The 22,701-nt window shown below is 39.8% G+C and overlaps 1 protein-coding gene across 2 annotated transcripts; it reads right to left on the reverse strand.

Annotated features, from left to right (window-relative positions):
• Positions 1-115: 115 nt before the first annotated feature.
• Positions 116-17,750, reverse strand: LOC139754972 (uncharacterized). 2 transcript variants are annotated; one of them, XM_071672816.1, is made up of 6 exons: positions 17,701-17,750; positions 13,861-14,021; positions 13,528-13,635; positions 10,615-10,719; positions 5,625-5,701; positions 116-1,974 (listed from the first exon to the last, which is right to left on the reverse strand). In XM_071672816.1, the coding sequence occupies exons 2-6, from the start codon at positions 13,987-13,989 to the stop codon at positions 1,686-1,688; spliced, it is 708 nt and encodes a 235-aa protein (XP_071528917.1). In that variant the 5' UTR covers positions 13,990-14,021; positions 17,701-17,750; the 3' UTR covers positions 116-1,685. The 2 variants fall into 2 exon arrangements, with proteins under 2 accessions (XP_071528917.1, XP_071528916.1); XM_071672815.1 differs by having other exon boundaries at positions 17,693-17,747.
• Between the last annotated feature and the right edge of the window lie 4,951 nt (positions 17,751-22,701).

A 22,701-nucleotide genomic window follows, 5' to 3' on the forward strand; every position in this document is an offset into this window, starting at 1 on the left:
GCTCTATTTCAGGGAAGAGTATGAAGCCTCAGGAAGTACTGAAAGATCCCCCAACAAAACAATACATATGGGGATGATTAATGGCAGAAAAGGTTGCATAGTGATGCTGATCATCCTTAATCCTGTGAAGAATTTTAATGAACCAGAACATCATACAAACATAAAAGTTAAGGAACAATCAGGATAACAAATGAAGTGGTGAAACACTCCCTTCTGAGATGGTAAAGTTCCAATAATGAGGAATGTTAATCATAGACTGAATGATGGACTTGAACTTCTCAATGAGACACACTCATGACACACAAGTTCTTAAAATGTATAAGGAAATTCCCTAAATCAGCATTTACAGAGTACTCTAGAATCAGAAAGGCTGATACACCATCTTCACTGTATGTTATCTTTACACATAGTAGAACTGAATTTGAGAATGAAATATATGATGGTTTTTGTCCCATTCTTCCCAGCTAAAAGGACACAAAACATTCTTTAAATAAAACTCTCTGGCACGATCAAATTATATCATACTATACTATATTCATATTTTGCTTTGTCGCTGTCTCCTGCGTTAGTGAGGTAGCGCAAGGAAACAGATGAAAGAATGGCCCAACCCATCCACATACACGTGTACATACATACACGTCCACACACGCAAATATACATACCTATACATCTCAACGTATACATGTATATACACACACAGACACATACATATATATACACGTGTACATAATTCATAGTCTGCCTTTATTCATTCCCATCGCCACCTTGCCACACATGTAATAACAACCCCCTCCCCCCTCATGTGTGCGAGGTAGTGATAGGAAAAGACAACAAAGGCCCCATTCGTTCACACTCAGTCTGTAGCTGTCATGTCATAATGCACCAAAACCACAGCTCCCTTTCCACATCCAGGCCCCACAGAACTTTCCATGGTTTACCCCAGATGCTTCACATGCCCTGGTTCAATCCATTGACAGCACGTCGGCCCTGGTATACCACATCATTCCAATTCACTCTATTCCTTGCACGCCTTTCACCCTCCTGCATGTTCAGGCCCCGATCACTCAAAATCTTTTTCACTCCATCTTTCCACCTCCAATTTGGTCTCCCACTTCTCCTCGTTCCCTCCACCTCCGACACATATATCCTCTTTGTCAATCTTTCCTTACTCATTCTCTCCATGTGACCGAACCATTTCAAAACACCCTCCTCTGCTCTCTCAACCACACTCTTTTTATTACCACACATCTCTCTTACCCTATTATTACTTACTTGATCAAACCATATGGTATATGGTATATTATTAATGAAATTCTTCTTAAACTAGCTTTATTCTCTCAATTCTTTAGTCTGGCATTATGCAGTTTAACACATGACTCAAAATGGCTCTGGCCCCATTCATCCAGTTGGTGGCCTCTGTACTGTTGAGCACATGGTAATGCCCAATAAGTCCATAACAGTTGCTATAAGACATGGTGCACAGCTACTGTTTTAAATACACATATTATCATAAACAGCTTAATTCTTATACATAGCCTAATTCTTCTGTCATAAAAGAAGGTGGTCACAAATTCCTAATTTTCATCACTATCATCACAATCCTCAATAGAAGAAGGGGGGTCATAAATTCCTAATTTTCATCACAATCATCACAATCCTCAATAGAAGAAGGTGGTCACAAATTCCTAATTTTCATCACTATCATCAAAATCCTCATCACTAGTGATGCTTAAGTCATCAAAATCATCAATCATATCAAAACCTCCCTCCATCCCTTTCTTAAGTTCGTCCAGTTTCTGTTGGGCATTTCTGAAGTATTCTTCAAGGGAGAGACTCGTTAGCTCCTCGTCGTTTTCCCCTTCCTTTTCATCAGCTACGTCAGTCACCCCTTCTGTTTCTGAAGAATTAGCTGCAGCTGATTCATCTTCTTTCCTCTTCTTCTTCTTCTTTTTTCCTTTAAGTTTATCTAAGTACCTGAACATTAAGGCAGGGAATAAGTTTATTTACAGGTAAATCATTAATTTATCTATTTATTTACTCATTATACTTGATCACTGCTTCCTCCATCAGCGAGGAAGCACCAGGAAAAGACAAAGAATGGCCCATCAATACATACATACATACATACCCTGTTTCAGCAAGGTAGCATCAGGAAAACAGACAAAAAAGGCCACATTCATTCACACTTAGTCTCTAGATGTTATGTGTAATGCACCAAAGCCACAGCTCCCTAGCTACATCCAGGCCCCACAGACCTTTCCATGGTTTATCCCAGACATTTCACATGCCCTAGTTCAGTCCAGGGCATGCACCGAAATATATATATATATATATATTACACATGACAGCTAGAGATTGAGTAAGAACGGATATGGCCTTTGTTGTCTTTTCCTAGCGCTACCTCGCACATGCACGGGGGGAGGAGGGTACCATGACGCTCATACACGCTTATATACATACATTTACATATCAACATATACATATATATATATACATATTCATGCTTGCCTTTATCCATTCCTGGCACTATCCCAACCCACACGAAACGGCATCACTACTACCCTGTTTCAGCAAGGTAGCATCAGGAAAACAGACAAAAAAGGCCACATTCATTCACACTTAGTCTCTAGATGTTATGTGTAATGCACCAAAGCCACAGCTCCCTAGCCACATCCAGGCCCCACAGACCTTTCCATGGTTTATCCCAGACATTTCACATGCCCTGGTTCAGTCCAGGTCATGCACCGAAATATATATATATATATATATTACACATGACAGCTAGAGATTGAGTAAGAACGGATATGGCCTTTGTTGTCTTTTCCTAGCGCTACCTCGCACATGCACGGGGGGAGGAGGGTACCATTTCATGTGTGGCAGGGTGGCAATGGGAATGGATGAAGGCAGCAAGTATGAATATGTACATGTGTATATATGTATATGTCTGTGTATGTATATGTGGTGGCTCTTACAAACAATGCTCTTGTCTTAAACAGAGCAAATGAAGCAGAAATCCATATTCAAAAGGCATGTTAGCAGCAATATAAGCCAAAATTCATAATTGACATTTTAATCCCTCTCAGGGTCAAAGTATCTGAAGGATGTACAAGTGGTTTCTCAGCTTCAATGCTAGCCTCGAAGTTGGTAATACTAAACACTTAGGTCTCAACTACAGATGAGTAAGAAAATTTGATCAAGAAGAATTGCTGGGTCCTCTGGTAAACAGAACAATCTGAAACAATCTGAAGACTGACAAAGGAAAAGAAAATGGGTAATACAGTTACACAAAGAGAAATTCATGGTTCTCCCATGACCAAAGTGTGAAACTCCCAGATGTGACCTGAAGTATGTGGAGTAGTTAACAAGTAACCTGATATATGGATACACACAGAAAGTGAAAAAATACACCGAAACAAGAAAGGTCAACAAAAGCATAGACCCAAGTGTACGTACAAGTTATGCAAAAAAACCTCAGAGGTTAAGGACTCTCATTACTTGCACCTGAATTCCTCACCATCTGGGTGGACAGCCTCTCCAAGAATCTACAAGACGTGACTGATACATGACACAGAACCTGTGCTGGGAGATAATAAATGATAAACTATATTCTCCTTAGCATCCAAGATATAATTGGTAGGCTAGTTCAGGACATGGTGCACCAGGACAGAACATTTATTGCTGTATCCCCCAAAGATGACTTAAAATGCAGAGTGATTATGTAAAAGGACAGTCTAAAGACAAGTTTTCAATATCACAAATCTTGGACGTGCTGACTGCACATAATGGTAGTAAGCTGGAGAGGGCCAATATGACACTTGTATGGGCCAGCCGAGACTGAAAGTTCCCTGGTATAACAGTGGTAAACCAACCAGTGCAAAGAACTTTCTGGTACATATATGGCTCACTATATATACACACCTCCATAAACTTTCTTTTCTGTGTATAGAAATACACATCAAATTTACCTTCAATCCCCCATCAATGACTCAAGATCCTCATGGTGCACTAGGAGCTCCATGTATGTGTACCGAGGGATGAGCTCACAGTATAGTGGATCTATAACCAAAGCCACCCACAGGGAGGATAGGGAACTCCAGTGACAACCAATACAAAAAGATGCTAGTATTGGACAGCACTAGATGGCCTGAACAACTCAGAACTAGGTTTCTGTCTATGCTCCAAAAAACTATAAGGACACTCAGGGATTCCTTCCCCATTACAGCTCCCTAAAAAAAAAAAAAATGAATAAGTAAACTTGCAAGCAAAGTATGAGCAGAACACCCAAAGATACGATCAACATATAGAAATAAAAGAATTTGCCACTAAATACTGCAGCACACAGCCTACTCAAACCATACTCTAGCTACTTCCAGTGAAGAGAAAAGAATCTCAGTAAGCATCGAGAGAACAAGGTATGTATACCATAACCAAAGGAAAAAAAGCTCCTCTGATTTATGTCCATTGCTTTTGAAATAGCTTTCACTCTGCCTGGGATTACCCGAGTTTTAAATATCTTGAGGAGGCCCTGTTCTCTGATATACCATGGTATTTTGGTCAGTGTAAGGGACTCCTACAAAGATGGGCAACATAACAAACTACCCTCACTGTGGACTATGCTGGGTTATTTACATCTACAAAAAGATCCCTAAACAGACTACACCTCCTCCCAGGTCCAAATTCACGGAGCTATTTGCCTATTGAACATTACCTGAAGTCAGTGGGACAGAACCTAGATATGGAAGGCACTAACCGAGTGGTGCTTGTCCCTAAAACTGTCAACTCAAGGTCTGAATCAGTATCACTGCTATACAATAAAGCAATACTGTTCTGTTTCCTATCTCAAACATAACTCTCCCTCTATGGGTCCCATATGCCTAACAGGCCTCAAAAACAGGGACCAGAAAAGAATTGAAGAACATGGAAGAAAGTACAAGTGATGGGGAGGAGGGAGGGAATAAACAACACATCTGAGGTTACTGTTGATCTCCAAAAAGAGAAATATAGTCATAAATAATACTTATGAAAGAAAAAAATCCCCTAGACATAGACTTTTTCCACTACAATGTGACAAAAACAAGTCGGAAGGTTAATCAAACAGTTATGAGAGTGGGAGACGAGAATACAGAAACAAGAATGCTGGTCTTATAACAAGCCAGTTAACAGCAGCCGCTGAAACACGAGTGTTCAAAGGTGGGATTACCAGAAATGTGAGTGCTTTGGCTTTGTAGAGCCAAAGGGTAGGGGACATTAGCCAGGGGATATTCAGTGGCTGGTTGAAGAGACAAAATCAGTCCTCAAGTAGAAGCCTTGGGGATTTGTACTGACCAAGAAGAGAGGCAAAGCAATGCTCACAGGGCAAACCACCAAGATAGAGATAATACTATACACAATCTTTCCTATTGCAATAATGTACTTCAGTGGGATTGTGTGGTTGGTTTTACTGTTAAAACTGATGGGTTATGGAGCAAGACTTAAATCCCAGTTGCATCCTTGAAAAGTGGTTTTACTGAACAATCCAGGTCCTATGGTACATGTGTTAACTGTACTCACTTGAATCAGAGAAGTACTATGCTTACTTCCAGACTAATCAGTCACAAGACAGTTCAAAAGGCCAAACTACAAACCTGTAATATGCTCGTCGTTTGCGTTCTGAAAGACATTTCACTTCCATTTCAAGTTGTGCTATCGCCTGGAGCTGCTCCTGTTGATAAAAGCAATTCCTGGTACATTTAGTTCTTCTGCACTACTTACTTATACATGCACTTACTCTGATATTTTCATAAAGCTGAGGGATTTAACAATAAGACAATGTGAAGTATATCAAAAAGGGCAGAGGATCTAAATACATTTTATGAAATATATATTCAACATGATTCCATAAACAGGTACCTTTGGGCCTTTCAGTTTGCCATACCTTAAAAATCTGTCCTAAATATTTTTATGTAATAAAATTAACTTACCACATTTCATAATGGTTCCTGAACCAAATTCTTCATCTATTAACTTTCCTGTATCTCATGTTTATATTTCACAACTACTTTGTCTCCTAAGCATTAGGTAGTAAGATTAGGTAGAAGTAGTTGGTAGGAACATTAGGCAGGAGCATTAGGTAGCAGTAGTCTGTAGGAACATTACGTAGGAGCCTCTAAAAACACTGCACTAGACTTGCCCTCTGCCAGTGGCCTGTTAAGGGTGAGGCACTAAAGAATAGGAAGCGGCATCAGAGTTCACTGGTTATGGAGACTCTATTGCCGTGGCCACCCCTACGAGGGAGTTCCAGTTGGGAACAAGCATCAGATATAAAGACAGATAGCCTTTGTTTCAACAGCTTTTGTTCCATCTGACATTAATCAATCAAGTAAGATCCTATGAAACTAAATTACCAACCACATGCAATACACTGTAAGTTTAAAGTCATATTTCTAGTCTCTTATGAACTACAGTATTCTACGGTTGCATTCATATAAAACTTTTCTCCTACAGACAACCTAAACTCTGAACATTTTTTCCTATTTCATTCTTCCTAGCAAAGTGAAGTAGTGCTAGGAATAGATGAAGGGCAGCCTCATTTGCAAACATCCCCTTTCTAGATGTCACATACAATGCTCCTATCCACAGCCAAGCTGCACAGAACTTTCTCTGGTTTCCCTGATCACTTAATATGTCCTGTTTCAGCCCACTGACAGTACATCACCTCATGTATACCACATCACTCCAATTCGTTCTATCCCATGCATGCCATACATCCTCCTGCATGTTCAGGCTCTAATCACTTAAAACATTTTTCATTCCAGTCTTACATCTCCAATTCATTCTCCCTCTTTACCTTATCCCTCTAAGAATCAGTCCTCTGCTCATAACACTCCCTCACTAACACGGGAAATGGCAAATGTGTATGGAAAAAATGAAACGGAAGTGAGTCACACGGTGGGGGAGGGGGTGAAAGTGCTGGGTGTGATGAAAAACGTGTGGAAAGAGAGAACATTATCTCGGAGAGCAAAAATGGGTATGTTTGAAGGAAGAGTAGTTCCAACAATGTTATATGGTTGTGAGGCATGGGCTATAGATAGAGTTGTACAGAGGAGAGTGAATATGTTGGAAATGAAATGTTTGAGGACAATATATGGTGTGAGGTGGTTTGACCGAGTAAGCAATGTAAGGGTAAGAGAGATGTGTGGAAATAAAAAGAGTATGGTTGAGAAAGCAGGAGAGGGTATGCTGAAATGATTTGGGCATATGGAGAGAATGAGTGAGGAAAGATTGACAAAGAGGATATATGTGTCAGAAGTGGAGAAAACAAGAAGTGGAGACCAAACTGGAGGTGGAAGGATGGAGTGAAAAAGATTTTGAGCGATCGGGGCCTGAACATACAGGAGGATGAAAGGCATGCAAGGAACAGAGGATACTGGAATGATGTGGTATACTGGGGTTGATGTGCTCTCAATGAACTGAACCAGGGCATGTGAAGTGTCTGGGGTAAACCATGGAAAGACTTGTGAGGCCCGGATGTGGAAAGGGAGCTGTGGTTTCGGTGCATTACACTTACAGCTAGAGACTGAATGAGTGACGAATGGGGCCTTTTTGTCTATTCTTGGTGCTACCTCGCTAAAGTAGGGGATAGCGATGCTGTTTTCCTGTGGGGTGGGGTAGCGACAGGAAAGGATGAAGGCAAGCAAGTATGAATATGTACATATGTATGTATGTTGGAAAGGATCACAATTTTGCACGTGATCAAGATATTCCTATGAGTCCACGGGGAAAATGAAACACGAAAAGTTCCCAAGTGGCGTCCTAGCTTCGTCTCTTCGATGTATATCAACTGACTGTTATATTTCTCTCTTGTGTCTCCCCTGATGATGTGATTATTACACGAAAGTGCAACAACTTTTCGTGTTTCATTTTCCCCGTGGACTCATAGAAATGTATGTATGTATGTGTATGTATATATGTGAGTGGATGGGCCATTCTTCGTCTGTTTCCTAGTGCTACCTCGCTGACGCGGGAGAAGGTGCTTATGTATAATAAATATATATATATTGGACCCTAAAACTTTTACAGACGACCATCAACAATACTGTTGTAAGCGATTCATTGAATTCATTTATAAAAAAAGTGTCATAGACTCATGTTCGCAAAGCTTATCATTTAATGAAAGTACCTTATTTCATGCCAACTCTCTGCCTGGCAAGTACAAACAAAATTTTGTCTCCTGTCACTCAAGTAAATAGTAACAGATCTAGTGCAGGCACTGAAAAGACGCAAAGGCAGCATAGCCACTTGATTTTGTAGAGTACAGCTTCGTAATGGATATGACCTTTGTGCAGCTCCACATTACTGGACACCTAGATATTTTCCATTTTCATGGATCTACAGTGAGTCCAAAGCATTCCTCTAATGAAATCACACAATGCAGTAAAGCTTTGCCCTTGTCATTACTGACAGATGAGATGGATGTAAATTCAAGCAAATGAGTTGACCATGAAAATACTTATATCATCAAATGATATAACCTTTAACCAATTTGAACATGGTTCCTTATATGCTGTTATTCTGGCTAACAGCAGCAGCAATGTGAACCACAGGAGGCCCCAGCTACAGTAAAATGCCTTAATGGTAACTGCAAAAAGTTTTGTCATAAAATCACAGATTCGTAAACAAGTGTTCCATCCTTTTCTAAAGGAAAACTTGCTGGATGTCCAGCACAAAGCCATCAGGTTAAAGATTAACAAAATCATATGCTTGTTCTAATTGTTATTCTGACTAAACTTTAGTAACTTAAGGCTCATTATTGTCAAATAATTTGTTAGTCTACTTCATATTATTGCAAACATAAAAAACCACAAGAGCATAGCTTTCTAGCAATCCCACTGTTATGGATATGACATCTGGTGCTTCGTCACACCCTTCTAATACCAGGAAAGTCTCTTTTAAGAATAAAAAGTAAGAATATTGAATCTTAAATTAATCTGCATCTTGAAACAGTGATGCACAAGCATTGTTACAGCTGATTTTCTCTACAGTATACATAACAGTAATGTCTGTTCCCTAGTTAGTGAAAATTTGGAGGAAATAAGAATTCAGATTCAAGAAATGATCTCATTAACTCAAGAGATGATCCATCTCAGAATTAATCAGTTTATTCAAGATAAAACGTGTCTGGTTTTAATACAAAAGACACTGCCATTAAAAAAACTGCATCCTGTAATCCTAACATCTTATTTGCAAACCTCTGTATCATGGATATTTGTAAGATTCTGCAATTTTACGTACCTTGAAAACAAATCACACAAATTGCTTTATATACAGGCTGGTAAATGTGTATCATCTACATTTAGGTGAAAGTATCAGTGAATCAGTCACAGGCTTATAGAGTTGCTCTCATATCTGAGGCTAGGAGATTCTAGATCTGCACACAGATTTGACAGAGACAAGTCTAAAGCAATCTAACTTATTAGCACTCCCAATTTGACTGCCTGTGGCTTTAATGTCTGTTCGTTTCTCTACACCACTAAGCTTTGAAACCTTCTAGCTTGTCAAATTTTTACAGATAGCAACAGCCTGCGCTTTCTTACAAGGAAGACTTTCCTCTTCTTTAAAATCTTTAAATCTCTCCTCTTCCCTTCCTTTTTAATGCTTTACTCATTTTTATTTATCATTAGTAAACTGGCCTTAATGAGGACTTTTTCCCGTGATTGAAGCTTTTGAAGTTAAAAAAAAAAAAAGTGGATCACATCACATGCTGTAAATTTAGGTCAGTTCTGAAAAAAAAGTTTGAAAACCTCTATCCTGTTCCTAAGTTGCAAGTTATAGTCTCCCAAGCGGTCTCGTTTTCCATAATTCTAGTAGTATCCATCCATAAAGCTTGTTTTGGCTACGGCTACGTTATGTGCAAATATCCTTCAGATATGCTAGTGACTCCAGAATACATGCATAAGTGACTGGCTTCCACCGCAACTGCTGACTGATTTGCCAATAATTTACAACAAAACGCGATTTTCACATGCTCTCATCTCAGAAATTAATCTTAGTCACAGAAAGTTTCTCTTTCAGCCAACAGAGGACAAACTAAAAGCATGCATTTCCATACTGTCATCCATAGTAACAGTTTGATCTGGAAAACTTCATACTGATAATTGCCAGGCAGGTAGATCTGGAGGTACTGTCTCTTCTTGGTGAACTATGACAACATGGTTGATCTATATACAGTCAGAATATTGCAAACTTTGTGAGATTAGTTATTAACACTTTTTTTCTAGGAGACACAAAAAATATTTCATTCTTTAAACAAAGGTATAATATAAATACATTAGAGTCTGAACAAAACATGAAAAGTTCATTTTGCTGTCTGATGTTAAAATCTGCTCTCTAAAGAAGGGAAAGTAGGGTAGCATGGCCACAATTAACAGGTTTCTGTTTTTACAACACATGGCAGAAATGAGCTTCCACATACAACATTCTTATCACTTCCCATTCATAATGCAAGACAATACATGAATCTCTAAAGAGAGAGTACTAAATAAGAAGAGTGATAACTTAAACTAACCTTAAAACTGGCTTATCCACACAGACAAATCCATAATTTTGTAACATATCGTATTGAAAAAGTTTTCTTACCGCTTTTGTAGGAGATTTATGGGCAACAATTTCCTCCTTCTTTCCACATTTACAGCAGATCTCCAAATCCTTAGCACATGTCAAACACACAGTATGGTAAGCATCCTGTTAATGAGGAACAGCAGTAATTATCATTGAAAAATTTCATATTTCCTTGGTAATTAAAGATATGCACCTATATTTCATTGCAACTGTGTCTCACCCTATACAGTGCACCAGAAAGGGAAAGTTTCCTTCTGCAGATATCTGAAAGATATTCTTTGCATGATGCTTGAAATTTGATCACACACACAGCCTATGCATCTATTTAGTAAAACTTCTTAAAAACTGCATGATACCCATAATTGTCAAAAATCCAAACTTCAGAAACCTGGAATATTTTGTGATGATTTTGAGATCAATCTTTCTGTTTCAAGCATTAAATCTGATATTCCCATTCATTTTACAAGCGCTGCTACACTGGGCATACACCTGGTATGAAAAGTAGTACAAACATGTATTATCATACCAGTGAGATGGCCTGGGACAAACTATTTTTTTTTCATATTAGCTGAGATGGCACAGGCAACTGAGGCCCTACTCAAGGCCATCCCATTAACATTTATGTATATACATGTGTATGTGGGTGGGTGGGTTGGGCCATTCTTTTCGTCTGTTTTCTTGTGCTACTTCACTAGCATGGGAGACAGCAACAAAGTATAGTAAATAAATAAATAATATATATTCATTTGTTCATTCATTATGCTTAAGCGCAGTCTCCCACGTTAGCGAGGTAGCGCAAGGAAACAGACGAGGAAATGGCCCAACCCACCCACATACACATGTATATACATGAATGCCCACACACCCACATATACATACATAAACATTTCAACATATACATACATATAAATACACAGAGACATACATATATACACATGTACATATCCATACTTGCTGCCTTCATCCATTCCCATCACCATCCCGCCACACAAGAAATAGCATCCTGCACAGCGAGGCAGTGCCAGGAACAGACAAAAAAGGCCACATTCCTTCACATTCAGTCTTTAGCTGTCATGTGTAATTCACCAAAACCACAGCTCCATTTTCACATCCAGGCCCCACAGACCTTTCCATGGTTTATCCCAGACGCTTCATATGCCCTGGTTCGATACACTCACAGGACGTCGACCCCGCTACCACATCGTTCCAATTTACTCATTCCTTGCATGCCTTTCACCCTCCTGTATGTTCAGGCCCCGATCATTCAAAATCTTTTTCACTCCATCCTTCCACCTACAATTTGGTCTCCCACTTTAACTTCTTCCCCCCACCTCTGACACATATATCCTCTTTGTCAATCTTTCCTCACTCATCCTCTTCGCCACAATCTTTTTATTACCCCACATCTCTCTTATCCTTTCATTCATGACGGGCTGGCGACAGGAATGGATGAAGGCAGCAAGAATGAATATGTACATGAGTATATATGTATATGTCTGTGTATTTATGGGTATGTAAACGTTGATATGTATATGTATGTATTTGTGTGTGTGTGGGCGTTTATGTTGTTGTTCGCTGATGATACAGCGCTGGTGGCTGATTTGGGTGAGAAACTGCTGAAGCTTGGTGACTGAGTTTGGTAAAGTGTGTGGAAGAAGAAAGCTGAGAGTAAATGTGAATAAGAACTAGATTATCAGGTACAGTAGGGTTGAGGGTCAAGTCAATTGGGAGGCAAGTTTGAATGGAAAAAAACTGGAGGAAGTGAAGTGTTTTAGATATCTGGGAGTGGATTTGGCAGCGGATGGAACCATGGAAGCAGAGGTGAAACATAGGGTGGGGGAGGGGGCGAAAGTTCTGGGAGCATTGAAAAATGTGTGGAAATCGAGAACGTACCTGACCCAGGTACTCATTCTATCAACCAGCCCCTAGGGGCGAATGAACAGCTAGGATGGCTGTGGACTGACTGCTGCAACCAGGGTTTGAACCTATGCGTTCAACCCTGGGCAGTTCGTGAATGAGTTATGGTAAGGAACAAGTTAGACTTTTTTCATGTAATCATTCAAATGCACTCGGAAATCTGTATAAATAAAAAACAGTAATGTCCAGGAAGCATGCATTCTGGATTTTTCATTCACTTGCATAAGAACATTTTGGGACAAAATCTTTCATCAAAGACAGGTTTTTCAATGTCAACTCCTTTTGATACTTTAATACTGCCGTCCTTTTGTGCACTACTTTTTTCATTGAGACAATTAGCATCATTCTCCAAATATTTCAACTGCAAATCCTCTCCCTACCTTGCCTAACATCTAAAACCCAACATTAATGCTTGAAAATGCCTGCAAAGGAATTCTAACTGTTAATCTGACCATCCACGGAGTGAAAAGTTACCATATGCACTAACTTGAAAATGGATATATGAGACACAATGATTGATGGGTAAGCAGGAACCATGAAGGGGAAGGAAGTATTAAGAAGACATAAAGATAAATAGAAATAGAACGGGAAACAATATGGGATACAGAAGTAGGACAACAGGAGTATTTCGCAACTCCATGCAAGTTTTCTAAAATACTTCCACCTGCATTATCCTTGTACAAAAATATGAATTTGCAGTGTGAATTTTAAATTATGTCCTCTTCCTACACACGAAGTATGGGATACAGCAAGCTTTGTAAGTTACAAATGACTGTAATTGTGGTTACGTTTGCTTTCCATTTCATTTGCAGCTTGGTATTTCCTCCTCTGAAATATACAAAATAAAACATCACAAAAAGAAATTCCAAAAAGGTTTCGATGATCTAGTCTGCTAGGCAATACACTTAACTGGTCTGAAATGTCAACTTTTACTTGAATCAAAAAATTATGTTTCGTATGATTTTGGGAAAAAGACGGTACATAAAAGGGAAAAGGAGTGAACCATGATCTTACCTTGATAGTCTTCTGGTGACACTTGATGCAGGTTTTGGGTTGAGACAGAAGCTTGTATTTCTTGTACTTAACCTTCCAAGCAATTACATCTTGACATCTTTTACACACCTGCCAAATGTTTAAGGCTCTCTACACTGCAGATTTATTATGAAAATTAGTAGCAGAGATTATCACAATAGAGGCATGGCATGAAGTATCATGCTCCCTCTAACACAGAGCAGCTATTATGATTAGACCTCAAAACCTTATCACAACTAAAACCTGAGAGATATTCCAAAAATGATGCATTCAAGTCTTTTGTAAATCAATAACAAAACATACGTTCTTTCTTACCTCTGCAATCTCCAGGCTGTTAATCATCTTGGTTCGTTTACTATTATCATGGAGAGTGTTCCTAAAAACAGTTTTATTCTGGTATTTCTGACGACGTACCCTATTGACATTACCCCTCTGGGTACTCATTGTCCTTTGTATGGATCACACATCTGTTCCTTCTGTTGATACATAATACAAAAGTAGATTTACAAATCTGTTTAGAAACAATATGCACAAGGTAAAAAAAAGTTGTCGTTGTCCATCGTACAAATCAATTTCTGATCTTTCTGTAGATACATAACATAAATGAAGGTGTTTAAATCGGATCTGAAACAAAATGTAAAATGTAAATACGTTGATGAACTTCAGTAATTCAATATACTGCGAAAGGAAAAAGACCTCCCTTCCATTCTCAAAGTAATCTAAGGATACAATGTGAAATTTTTTGATATCTAATAGTATATATGTGGCTATGGATAGAGTTGTGCGCAGGAGGATGGATGTGCTGGAAATGAGATGTTTGAGGACAATGTGTGGTGTGAGGTGGTTTGATCGAGTAAGTAACGTAAGGGTAAGAGAGATGTGTGGAAATAAAAAGAGCGTGGTTGAGAGAGCAGAAGAGGGTGTTTTGAAATGGTTTGGGCACATGGAGAGAATGAGTGAGGAAAGATTGACCAAGAGGATATATGTGTCGGAGGTGGAGGGAACGAGGAGAAGAGGGAGACCAAATTGGAGGTGGAAAGATGGAGTGAAAAGGATTTTGTGTGATCGGGGCCTGAACATGCAGGAGGGTGAAAGGAGGGCAAGGAATAGAGTGAATTGGAGCGATGTGGTATACAGGGGTTGACGTGCTGTCAGTGGATTGAATCAAGGCATGTGAAGCGTCCGGGGTAAACCATGGAAAGCTGTGTAGGTATGTATATTTGCGTGTGTGGGCGTGTGTATGTACATGTGTATGGGGGGGGTTGGGCCATTTCTTTCGTCTGTTTCCTTGCGCTACCTCGCAACCGCGTGAGACAGCGACGAGGTATAAAAAAAAAAAAAAAAAATATATATATGTTCTGGAAGGAGGTAAATAAAGTGCGTAAGACAAGGGAGCAAATGGGAACTTCAGTGAAGGGCGCAAATGGGGAGGTGATAACAAGTAGTGGTGATGTGAGAAGGAGATCGAGTGAGTATTTTGAAGGTTTGTTGAATGTGTTTGATGATAGAGTGGCAGATATAGGGTGTTTTGGTCAAGGTGGTGTGCAAAGTGAGAGGGTTAGGGAAAATGATTTGGTAAACAGAGAAGAGGTAGTAAAAGCTTTGCGGAAGATGATAGAAGGCAAGGCAGCGGGTTTGGATGGTATTGCAGTGGAATTTATTAAAAAAGGGGGTGACTGTATTGTTGACTGGTTGGTAAGGTTATTTAATGTATTATGACTCACGGTGAGGTGCCTGAGGATTGGCGGAATGCGTGCATAGTGCCATTGTACAAAGGCAAGGGGATAAGAGTGAGTGCTCAAATTACAGAGGTATAAGTTTGTTGAGTATTCCTGGTAAATCATATGGGAGGGTATTGATTGAGAGGGTGAAGGCATGTACAGAGCATCAGATTGGGGAAGAGCAGTGTGGTTTCAGAAGTGGTAGAGGATGTGTGGATCAGGTGTTTGCTTTGAAGAATGTATGTGAGAAATACTTAGAAAAGCAAATGGATTTGTATGTAGCATTTATGGATCTGGAGAAGGCATATGATAGAGTTGATAGAGATGCTCTGTGGAAGGTATTAAGAATATATGGTGTGGGAGGCAAGTTGTTAGAAACAGTGAAAAGTTTTTATCGAGGATGTAAGGCATGTGTACGTGTAGGAAGAGAGGAAAGTGATTGGTTCTCAGTGAATGTAGGTTTGCGGCAGGGGTGTGTGATGTCTCCATGGTTGTTTAATTTGTTTATGGATGGGGTTGTTAGGGAGGTGAATACAAGAGTTTTGGAAAGAGGGGCAAGTATGAAGTCTGTTCGGGATGAGAGAGCCTGGGAAGTGAGCTAGTTGTTGTTCGCTGATGATACAGCGCTGGTGGCTGATTCATGTGAGAAACTGCAGAAGCTGGTGACTGAGTTTGGTAAAGTGTGTGAAAGAAGAAAGTTAAGAGTAAATGTGAATAAGAGCAAGGTTATTAGGTACAGTAGGGTTGAGGGTCAAGTCAATTGGGAGGTGAGTTTGAATGGAGAAAAACTGGAGGAAGTGAAGTGTTTTAGATATCTGGGAGTGGATCTGGCAGCGGATGGAACCATGGAAGCGGAAGTGGATCATAGGGTGGGGGAGGGGGCGAAAATTCTGGGAGCCTTGAAGAATGTGTGGAAGTTGAGAACATTATCTCGGAAAGCAAAAATGGGTATGTTTGAAGGAATAGTGGTTCCAACAATGTTGTATGGTTGCGAGGCGTGGGCTATGGATAGAGTTGTGCGCAGGAGGATGGATGTGCTGGAAATGAGATGTTTGAGGACAATGTGTGGTGTGAGGTGGTTTGATCGAGTAAGTAACGTAAGGGTAAGAGAGATGTGTGGAAATAAAAAGAGCGTGGTTGAGAGAGCAGAAGAGAGTGTTTTGAAATGGTTTGGGCACATGGAGAGAATGAGTGAGGAAAGATTGACCAAGAGGATATATGTGTCGGAGGTGGAGGGAACGAGGAGAAGAGGGAGACCAAATTGGAGGTGGAAAGATGGAGTGAAAAAGATTTTGTGTGATCGGGGCCTGAACATGCAGGAGGGTGAAAGGAGGGCAAGGAATAGAGTGAATTGGAGCGATGTGGTATACCGGGGTTGACGTGCTGTCAGTGGATTGAATCGGGGCATGTGAAGCGTCTGGGGTAAACCATGGAAAGCTGTGTAGGTATGTATATTTTGTGTGTGTGGACGTATGTATATACATGTGTATGGGGGTGGGTTGGGCCATTTCTTTCATCTGTTTCCTTGCGCTACCTCGTAAACGCGGGAGACAGCGACAAAGCAAAAAAAAAAAATATATATATATATATATATATATATATATATATATATATATATTTATTTATTTATTTATTTATTTCATTTCTATTAAAAATAAATAAATGAATATATATATATTTTTTTTTCTTTCAAACTATTCGCCATTTCCCGCGTTAGCGAGGTAGCGTTAAGAACAGAGAACTGGGCCACTGAGGGAATATCCTCACCTGGCCCCCTTCTCTGTTCCTTCTTTTGGAAAATTAAAAAAAAAAAAAAAAATTGAGAGGGGAGGATTTCCAGCCCCCCGCTCCCTCCCCTTTTAGTCGCCTTCTACGACACGCAGGGAATACGTGGGAAGTATTCTTTCTCCCCTATCCCCAGGGATAATATATATATATATATATATATATATATATATATATATATATATATATATATATATATATATTATTTATATATATATCTATTTTGCTTTGTCGCTGTCTCCCGAAATAGCTCATAGCCAGACACCTTCCACTAACTGAATAAATAATAACTGATTCCGCTTTAAAGTAAACATCGAAATTATGGTAATTTCAGGTTCCTTGGGAAGTTGGGTGAGGTTTTTCATAATGAAGGCTCATATATATGAAAGTGTTTCACTCCCTTGTGCCCTAAATCATTCTACATAATCATAAGTCACCCTAACAACGTGCCTAACAACGTGCTTCAAGTTTAGCCTCTCCCCCCACCAACCCTAGTCTAAATATTTCTAATAAATATAAGTTGAATGCCCTTCTCAAAATATGTCATTACTGTGGTACCCTTAAACTGAAACTTCATCTATCATTTTCACACAGAATAGAGATACTATGCGTTAACATGAATGGAATATAATGATTGTTACCTAGTTACCGTAAACCCGAAATGCTGAACAGCTGTTCGGCGAGTGTAAACAAAGGTAGCGTTCATGTAAGACAAAATATATCTAATTCATCTTTTTAACTCTTTATTTTTTTGATTCTATATTTACATTTTGAGCAACTAAAAATTATTTTAGTTGGAATTTTGTGTCATCTTTTTTTCCAGTTTTCTCCTTTTTTCGTTGTTACGTTAATAGAGCAGGAATTTCTTTTCCCAATAGCTACAGCGTTAATTCAATCAGTGGAAATATAATAAAACCTACGAATTTATCTGCTAAGTTTATCTGATATTTATTCTTACGCTGAATTATATAAAAAGAATAACGAGTATTCAGTTCCGCCGCTTCGAGATGAGTCTCTTTTCCATTTTTTATAAGGTATTTTAAGAAAAGTAGATGCGGGTTGGACAAGGGGAGGAAGACAAGGGTTGAAATGGCGTGTGTGTGCGTGAAAAAAAAAATGGTGGAGTGGCGAGTGTGAGAAATTATTCCGGAAATGTGTTCTTGCTTCCTTACACCTAATGTAACCTTCGGTAGACAGGGTGTGTGTATGTGTGTAATGTTATCTGTTGTTAGTTTAATGTGATGGCCTCCATTTGAAGACTTCAGCTGCCCCCTGCCGTCTTTGCTAGCAAAAAAAAAAATTAATAAATGGACGTTATAGTTACAAAGAATTTGTCTAAAGTACTGAAAAAAAGAAGAAGAAAGATGCAATCTTTGTCATCTTTCAGCTCGTTGGAAATATTAATATTAAACACCTGCTCTCTCTCTCCTAACAACCTCATGTTGACACAAATACTTAAGTTTGCCTCTTAAAGAAACTCGCGATTCCTGTTTTGATGCCGGAAACTCATCCCTTTACTCATGGTGAATATGAATCTGGGGTTGAAATATTGTCTGAGGGTCATTAAGGCCTGTAATTAATGATTACATTTGAAGAAGATTGGGTGTCATGTATTCAGTTCGTATTGATCAGGTATTTGCAAATAAGGGATGCGTTTAGACAAAGGACTGATCCAACGTTTGTATGTACTTGCTCTAATATCTAACATATATATATATATACATATATATATATATATATATATATATATATATATATATATATATATATATATATATAATTTTTTTTATACATATTCGCCATTTCCCGCGTTACCGAGGTAGCTTTAAGAACAGAGGACTGAGCCTTAAAGGGAATATCCTCACTTGGCCCCCTTCTCTGTTCTTTTTCCTTTTTTTTTTGGAAAATTGAAAACGAGAGGAGAGGATTTCCAGCCCCCCTCAGCTCCCTCCCCTTTTAGTCGCCTTCTACGACACGCAGGGAATACGTGGGAAGTATTCTTTCTCCCCTATCCCGCATCTTGACCCAATTTCCATACGTTTGCTGTTTCAATGTCTACCTACATCCCACATTGTGTACAGACCTTTTTTAAGTTAAACATTAATGCTACATTGTTTTACATATTTGTTTTTCATCCTCTCACCCAGGTATTGATAATTTTTCGACTTTCTCCTTTGAGTTCCAGGTTTTGTGAGAGACGTAAACACAGACTCCTCTCCTACCTCAAACGTTCATACAAATATTGTCCCATTATCTTCTACCTAGCAAACTGCTTAGTTAAACTCTAGATTTCTTTTAAAACCTATGGTTTGGCCTCGCTGACATCTTCACCATCGGGTTTTATTCACATGTCCCGAAAATGCTGCCTTTAGACTTTTCGTGGCAAAAGCTTAGGGTACATTGCCGTCATGGACGCTCCCGAAGACGCTAAGGGGTTCTTAGGGAGCGATCTTCCATGTTCCTCCCCTGGCAGGATGCCTCTTGCCATCGCAGCTCCTACTGCAGATGAATGGCGACCCTATGCTCTTCCAATTGCTTGTTCCACCAGCAAGTTACCTGCAGGTATTTACGGGGCATCCATTACGATTTGGACACGCCTCCCCGCTACTACGCTCTTCATGGCGTAGTCGACTAGGCTTTCCAAGCTCCTTGCCCAGTTCTTAGCCTTTCTTTCTCCTCCGGAGGAGCCCTTGGCACCCTTGTCAGTTGGAAACGAAGGCTCACAGGTCTACTCACAAGCCCTGGGTACACCGGGAGGTGGAAGCCATCGAAGTTTCCAGCCACCAAAATAAAGTTCGTGGGCCACAAATGGCTCAGTAAGTCTTCGTGTAAGCCATCGTGTCTGCTTGCCATCACGAACCAACAAGCTGTCGCAACCTGGAGCAAATGGTGGCGAATAGATGGCGAATAAACCATAAAGATGAGAGCAAGTATGACGAAGGCAACCACGGAAATTGGGAGGACAAATGGAAGGTGTTGTGACCGAAATAGATACGGAAGAAGATAGAAGGAAAAGGAATAGTTACAGTAGCGTAACTGGGGTAAGGCAGGTGCCCTGGTCGTCACTCAACAGGTTTCTTTTTTTTGACTTTTTTGTTACACGAATAACATTTGTAACGGTTTGGTTTTGTGAGATAAAAGAAACTCGCTTACTTTTCAACTATAGTAATATTTGGCTACTGTCCGTTGCATTACCGCTTCTACGTTACAATTTTGATCAAAATAAGTCTTTTAAGTCTTTATATATTCAAGTTTAGCCTAACTCTTCAATAGTTTATAATTACAATGTGTATACTTCTATATACATCCACTGTAAGTACATTTTTAATCAAGCCAGTGGGGGACGTAATATCAGTGCTTGCCATAGACGCTATTTTCCCCTAAATACGCCCTTAAATATAGACAGGAAGATTGGGTCAAAAAAAGGCGATACAATATGCGTGACAGTTTCGACCTCAGCAGCAGCAATATATATATATATATATATATATATATATATATATATATATATATATATATATATATATATATATATATATATATTCCTATGAGTCCACGGGGAAAATGAAGCACGAAAAGTTCCCAAGTGCACTTTCGTGTAATAATCACATCATCATCATATATATATATATATATATGGAGGTAAGCCGCGTGGGTCGTGGTAATGAGGGAGGGAAAGCAGGCATGGAACCTTGTGTTATATCTGAAGAACATCACATTTTCCCTTCCCGAACAGTTTAATACTTTATAATGTTGTTTTCCCGTAGCCAGTAACTTTATTTTGTGGAATGAGGTGTTCATTATCTTTATTTGTTTATTACTCGTCTTTAATACCTCATGATGTTTTCTCGTATCCAGTAGCTTTGTTTTGTGGAATTAGGTGTTGATGATCTTAATTTGTTTATTACTCGTCTTTAATACCTCATGATGTTTTCTCGTATCCAGTAGCTTTGTTTTGTGGAATTAGGTGTTGATGATCTTAATTTGTTTATTACTCGTCTTTAATACCTCATGATGTTTTCTCGTATCCAGTAGCTTTGTTTTGTGGAATTAGGTGTTAATGGTCTTAATTTGTTTATTACTCGTCTTTAACACCTCTTAAGTTGTTATTATTGTGTTCAGCATCGATTTGCGACTGGGAGTGTGTTCCAAATTGTCTTTAGTATTTCTTAGGCTGTTTAAAGCCACCCCCATCGCCCCCCATAGACCTCTTTCTGAGCCACGTTTCCTTGTCATGTCCCTTTGTTTACTTCCGCGTACGTCGTAATCAAGAAAATTTGGGTACTTAAGACTTGTTTACCTTGCCCTTTAAGTGCCTGATTGAAAGCATGACTCTTCAAACTATAGATAGAGTAATGTCACGTCTTTGATTCTGTAATACAGGAACTTATCTTAGGGGGAAGTCCAAGGCTACACAATTATGCTTCAGTTTCCCCTCCCGTTCTGCTTTCACAACACCGCCATGAGTGACTTGGTCAATACTGGGAGGAAAAAGGTCTCCATAGAGTTACATGGCTTCCGATGCCGGGTAGTCCTTGGTTGTCATTGATGTGAACATTTCCCAGGATGATCAACGCGTCAATGGCGCTATATGTTTTGCTGACAGCACTAGTTGTGATGGCTGGTGTGCCCACAACCTGTGACAACATTAGACGTGATGGCTGGTGTGCCTACAACCTGTGACAACAATAGACGTGATGGCTGGTGTGCCTACAACCTGTGACAACATTAGACGTGATGGCTGGTGTGCCTACAACCTGTGACAACATTAGACGTGATGGCTGGTGTGCCCACAACCTGTGACAACAATAGACGTGATGGCTGGTGTGCCTACAACCTGTGACAACATTAGACGTGATGGCTGGTGTGCCTACAACCTGTGACAACATTAGACGTGATGGCTGGTGTGCCAACAACTTGTGACAACATTAGACGTGATGGCTGGTGTGCCTACAACCTGTGACAACATTAGACGTGATGGCTAGTGTGCCCACAACCTGTGACAACATTAGACGTGATGGCTGGTGTGCCCACAACCTGTGACAACTTTAGACGTGATGGCTGGTGCCACCTGTGCCCACATACTGAGGCTGGTGCCTACACCTGTGACAACAATAGACGTGATGGCTGGTGTGCCTACAACCTGTGACAACATTAGACGTGATGGCTGGTGTGCCTACAACCTGTGACAACATTAGACGTGATGGCTGGTGTGCCTACAACCTGTGACAACAATAGACGTGATGGCTGGTGTGCCTACAACCTGTGACAACAATAGACGTGATGGCTGGTGTGCCTACAACCTGTGACAACATTAGACGTGATGGCTGCTGTGCCTACAACCTGTGACAACATTAGACGTGATGGCTGGTGTGCCAACAACCTGTGACAACACTCCTGTGCACCAGACATGTATAAAATCACTACCCTCACTCACAGACATTGTGATATGATATATTCACTGAGTCATAATATTATGTTGCACAATTGGGACATAATTCCTGTAGACCTTATATAGCCAAGGGTCGTGTACCACTGCCATGGGGGAAGGGATGGCTATATAAAGCAAGGGAACAGATGTGTGAGGATATGAAACAGAATCCAGTCCTATGGAAAGGGAATCTGACGTTACTGAAGCCATTTTAGGCGT

The sequence above is a fragment of the Panulirus ornatus genome, chromosome 18 (genome assembly GCF_036320965.1).
Source record: "Panulirus ornatus isolate Po-2019 chromosome 18, ASM3632096v1, whole genome shotgun sequence".
In the NCBI taxonomy this organism is placed as follows: Eukaryota; Metazoa; Arthropoda; class Malacostraca; order Decapoda; family Palinuridae; genus Panulirus; species Panulirus ornatus.

Bases quoted from the DNA above. Each gene is read 5' to 3' on its own strand.
- LOC139754972 (XM_071672816.1), bottom strand. From the start codon at position 13,989: ATGAGTACCCAGAGGGGTAATGTCAATAGGGTACGTCGTCAGAAATAC. The intron at 10,720-13,527 runs GTAAGATCATGG...CCTCATTAACAG, and splicing joins GTCACCAGAAGACTATCAAG to GATGCTTACCATACTGTGTG. The intron at 1,975-5,624 runs GTTTGTAGTTTG...CTTAATGTTCAG, and splicing joins AAACGACGAGCATATTACAG to GTACTTAGATAAACTTAAAG.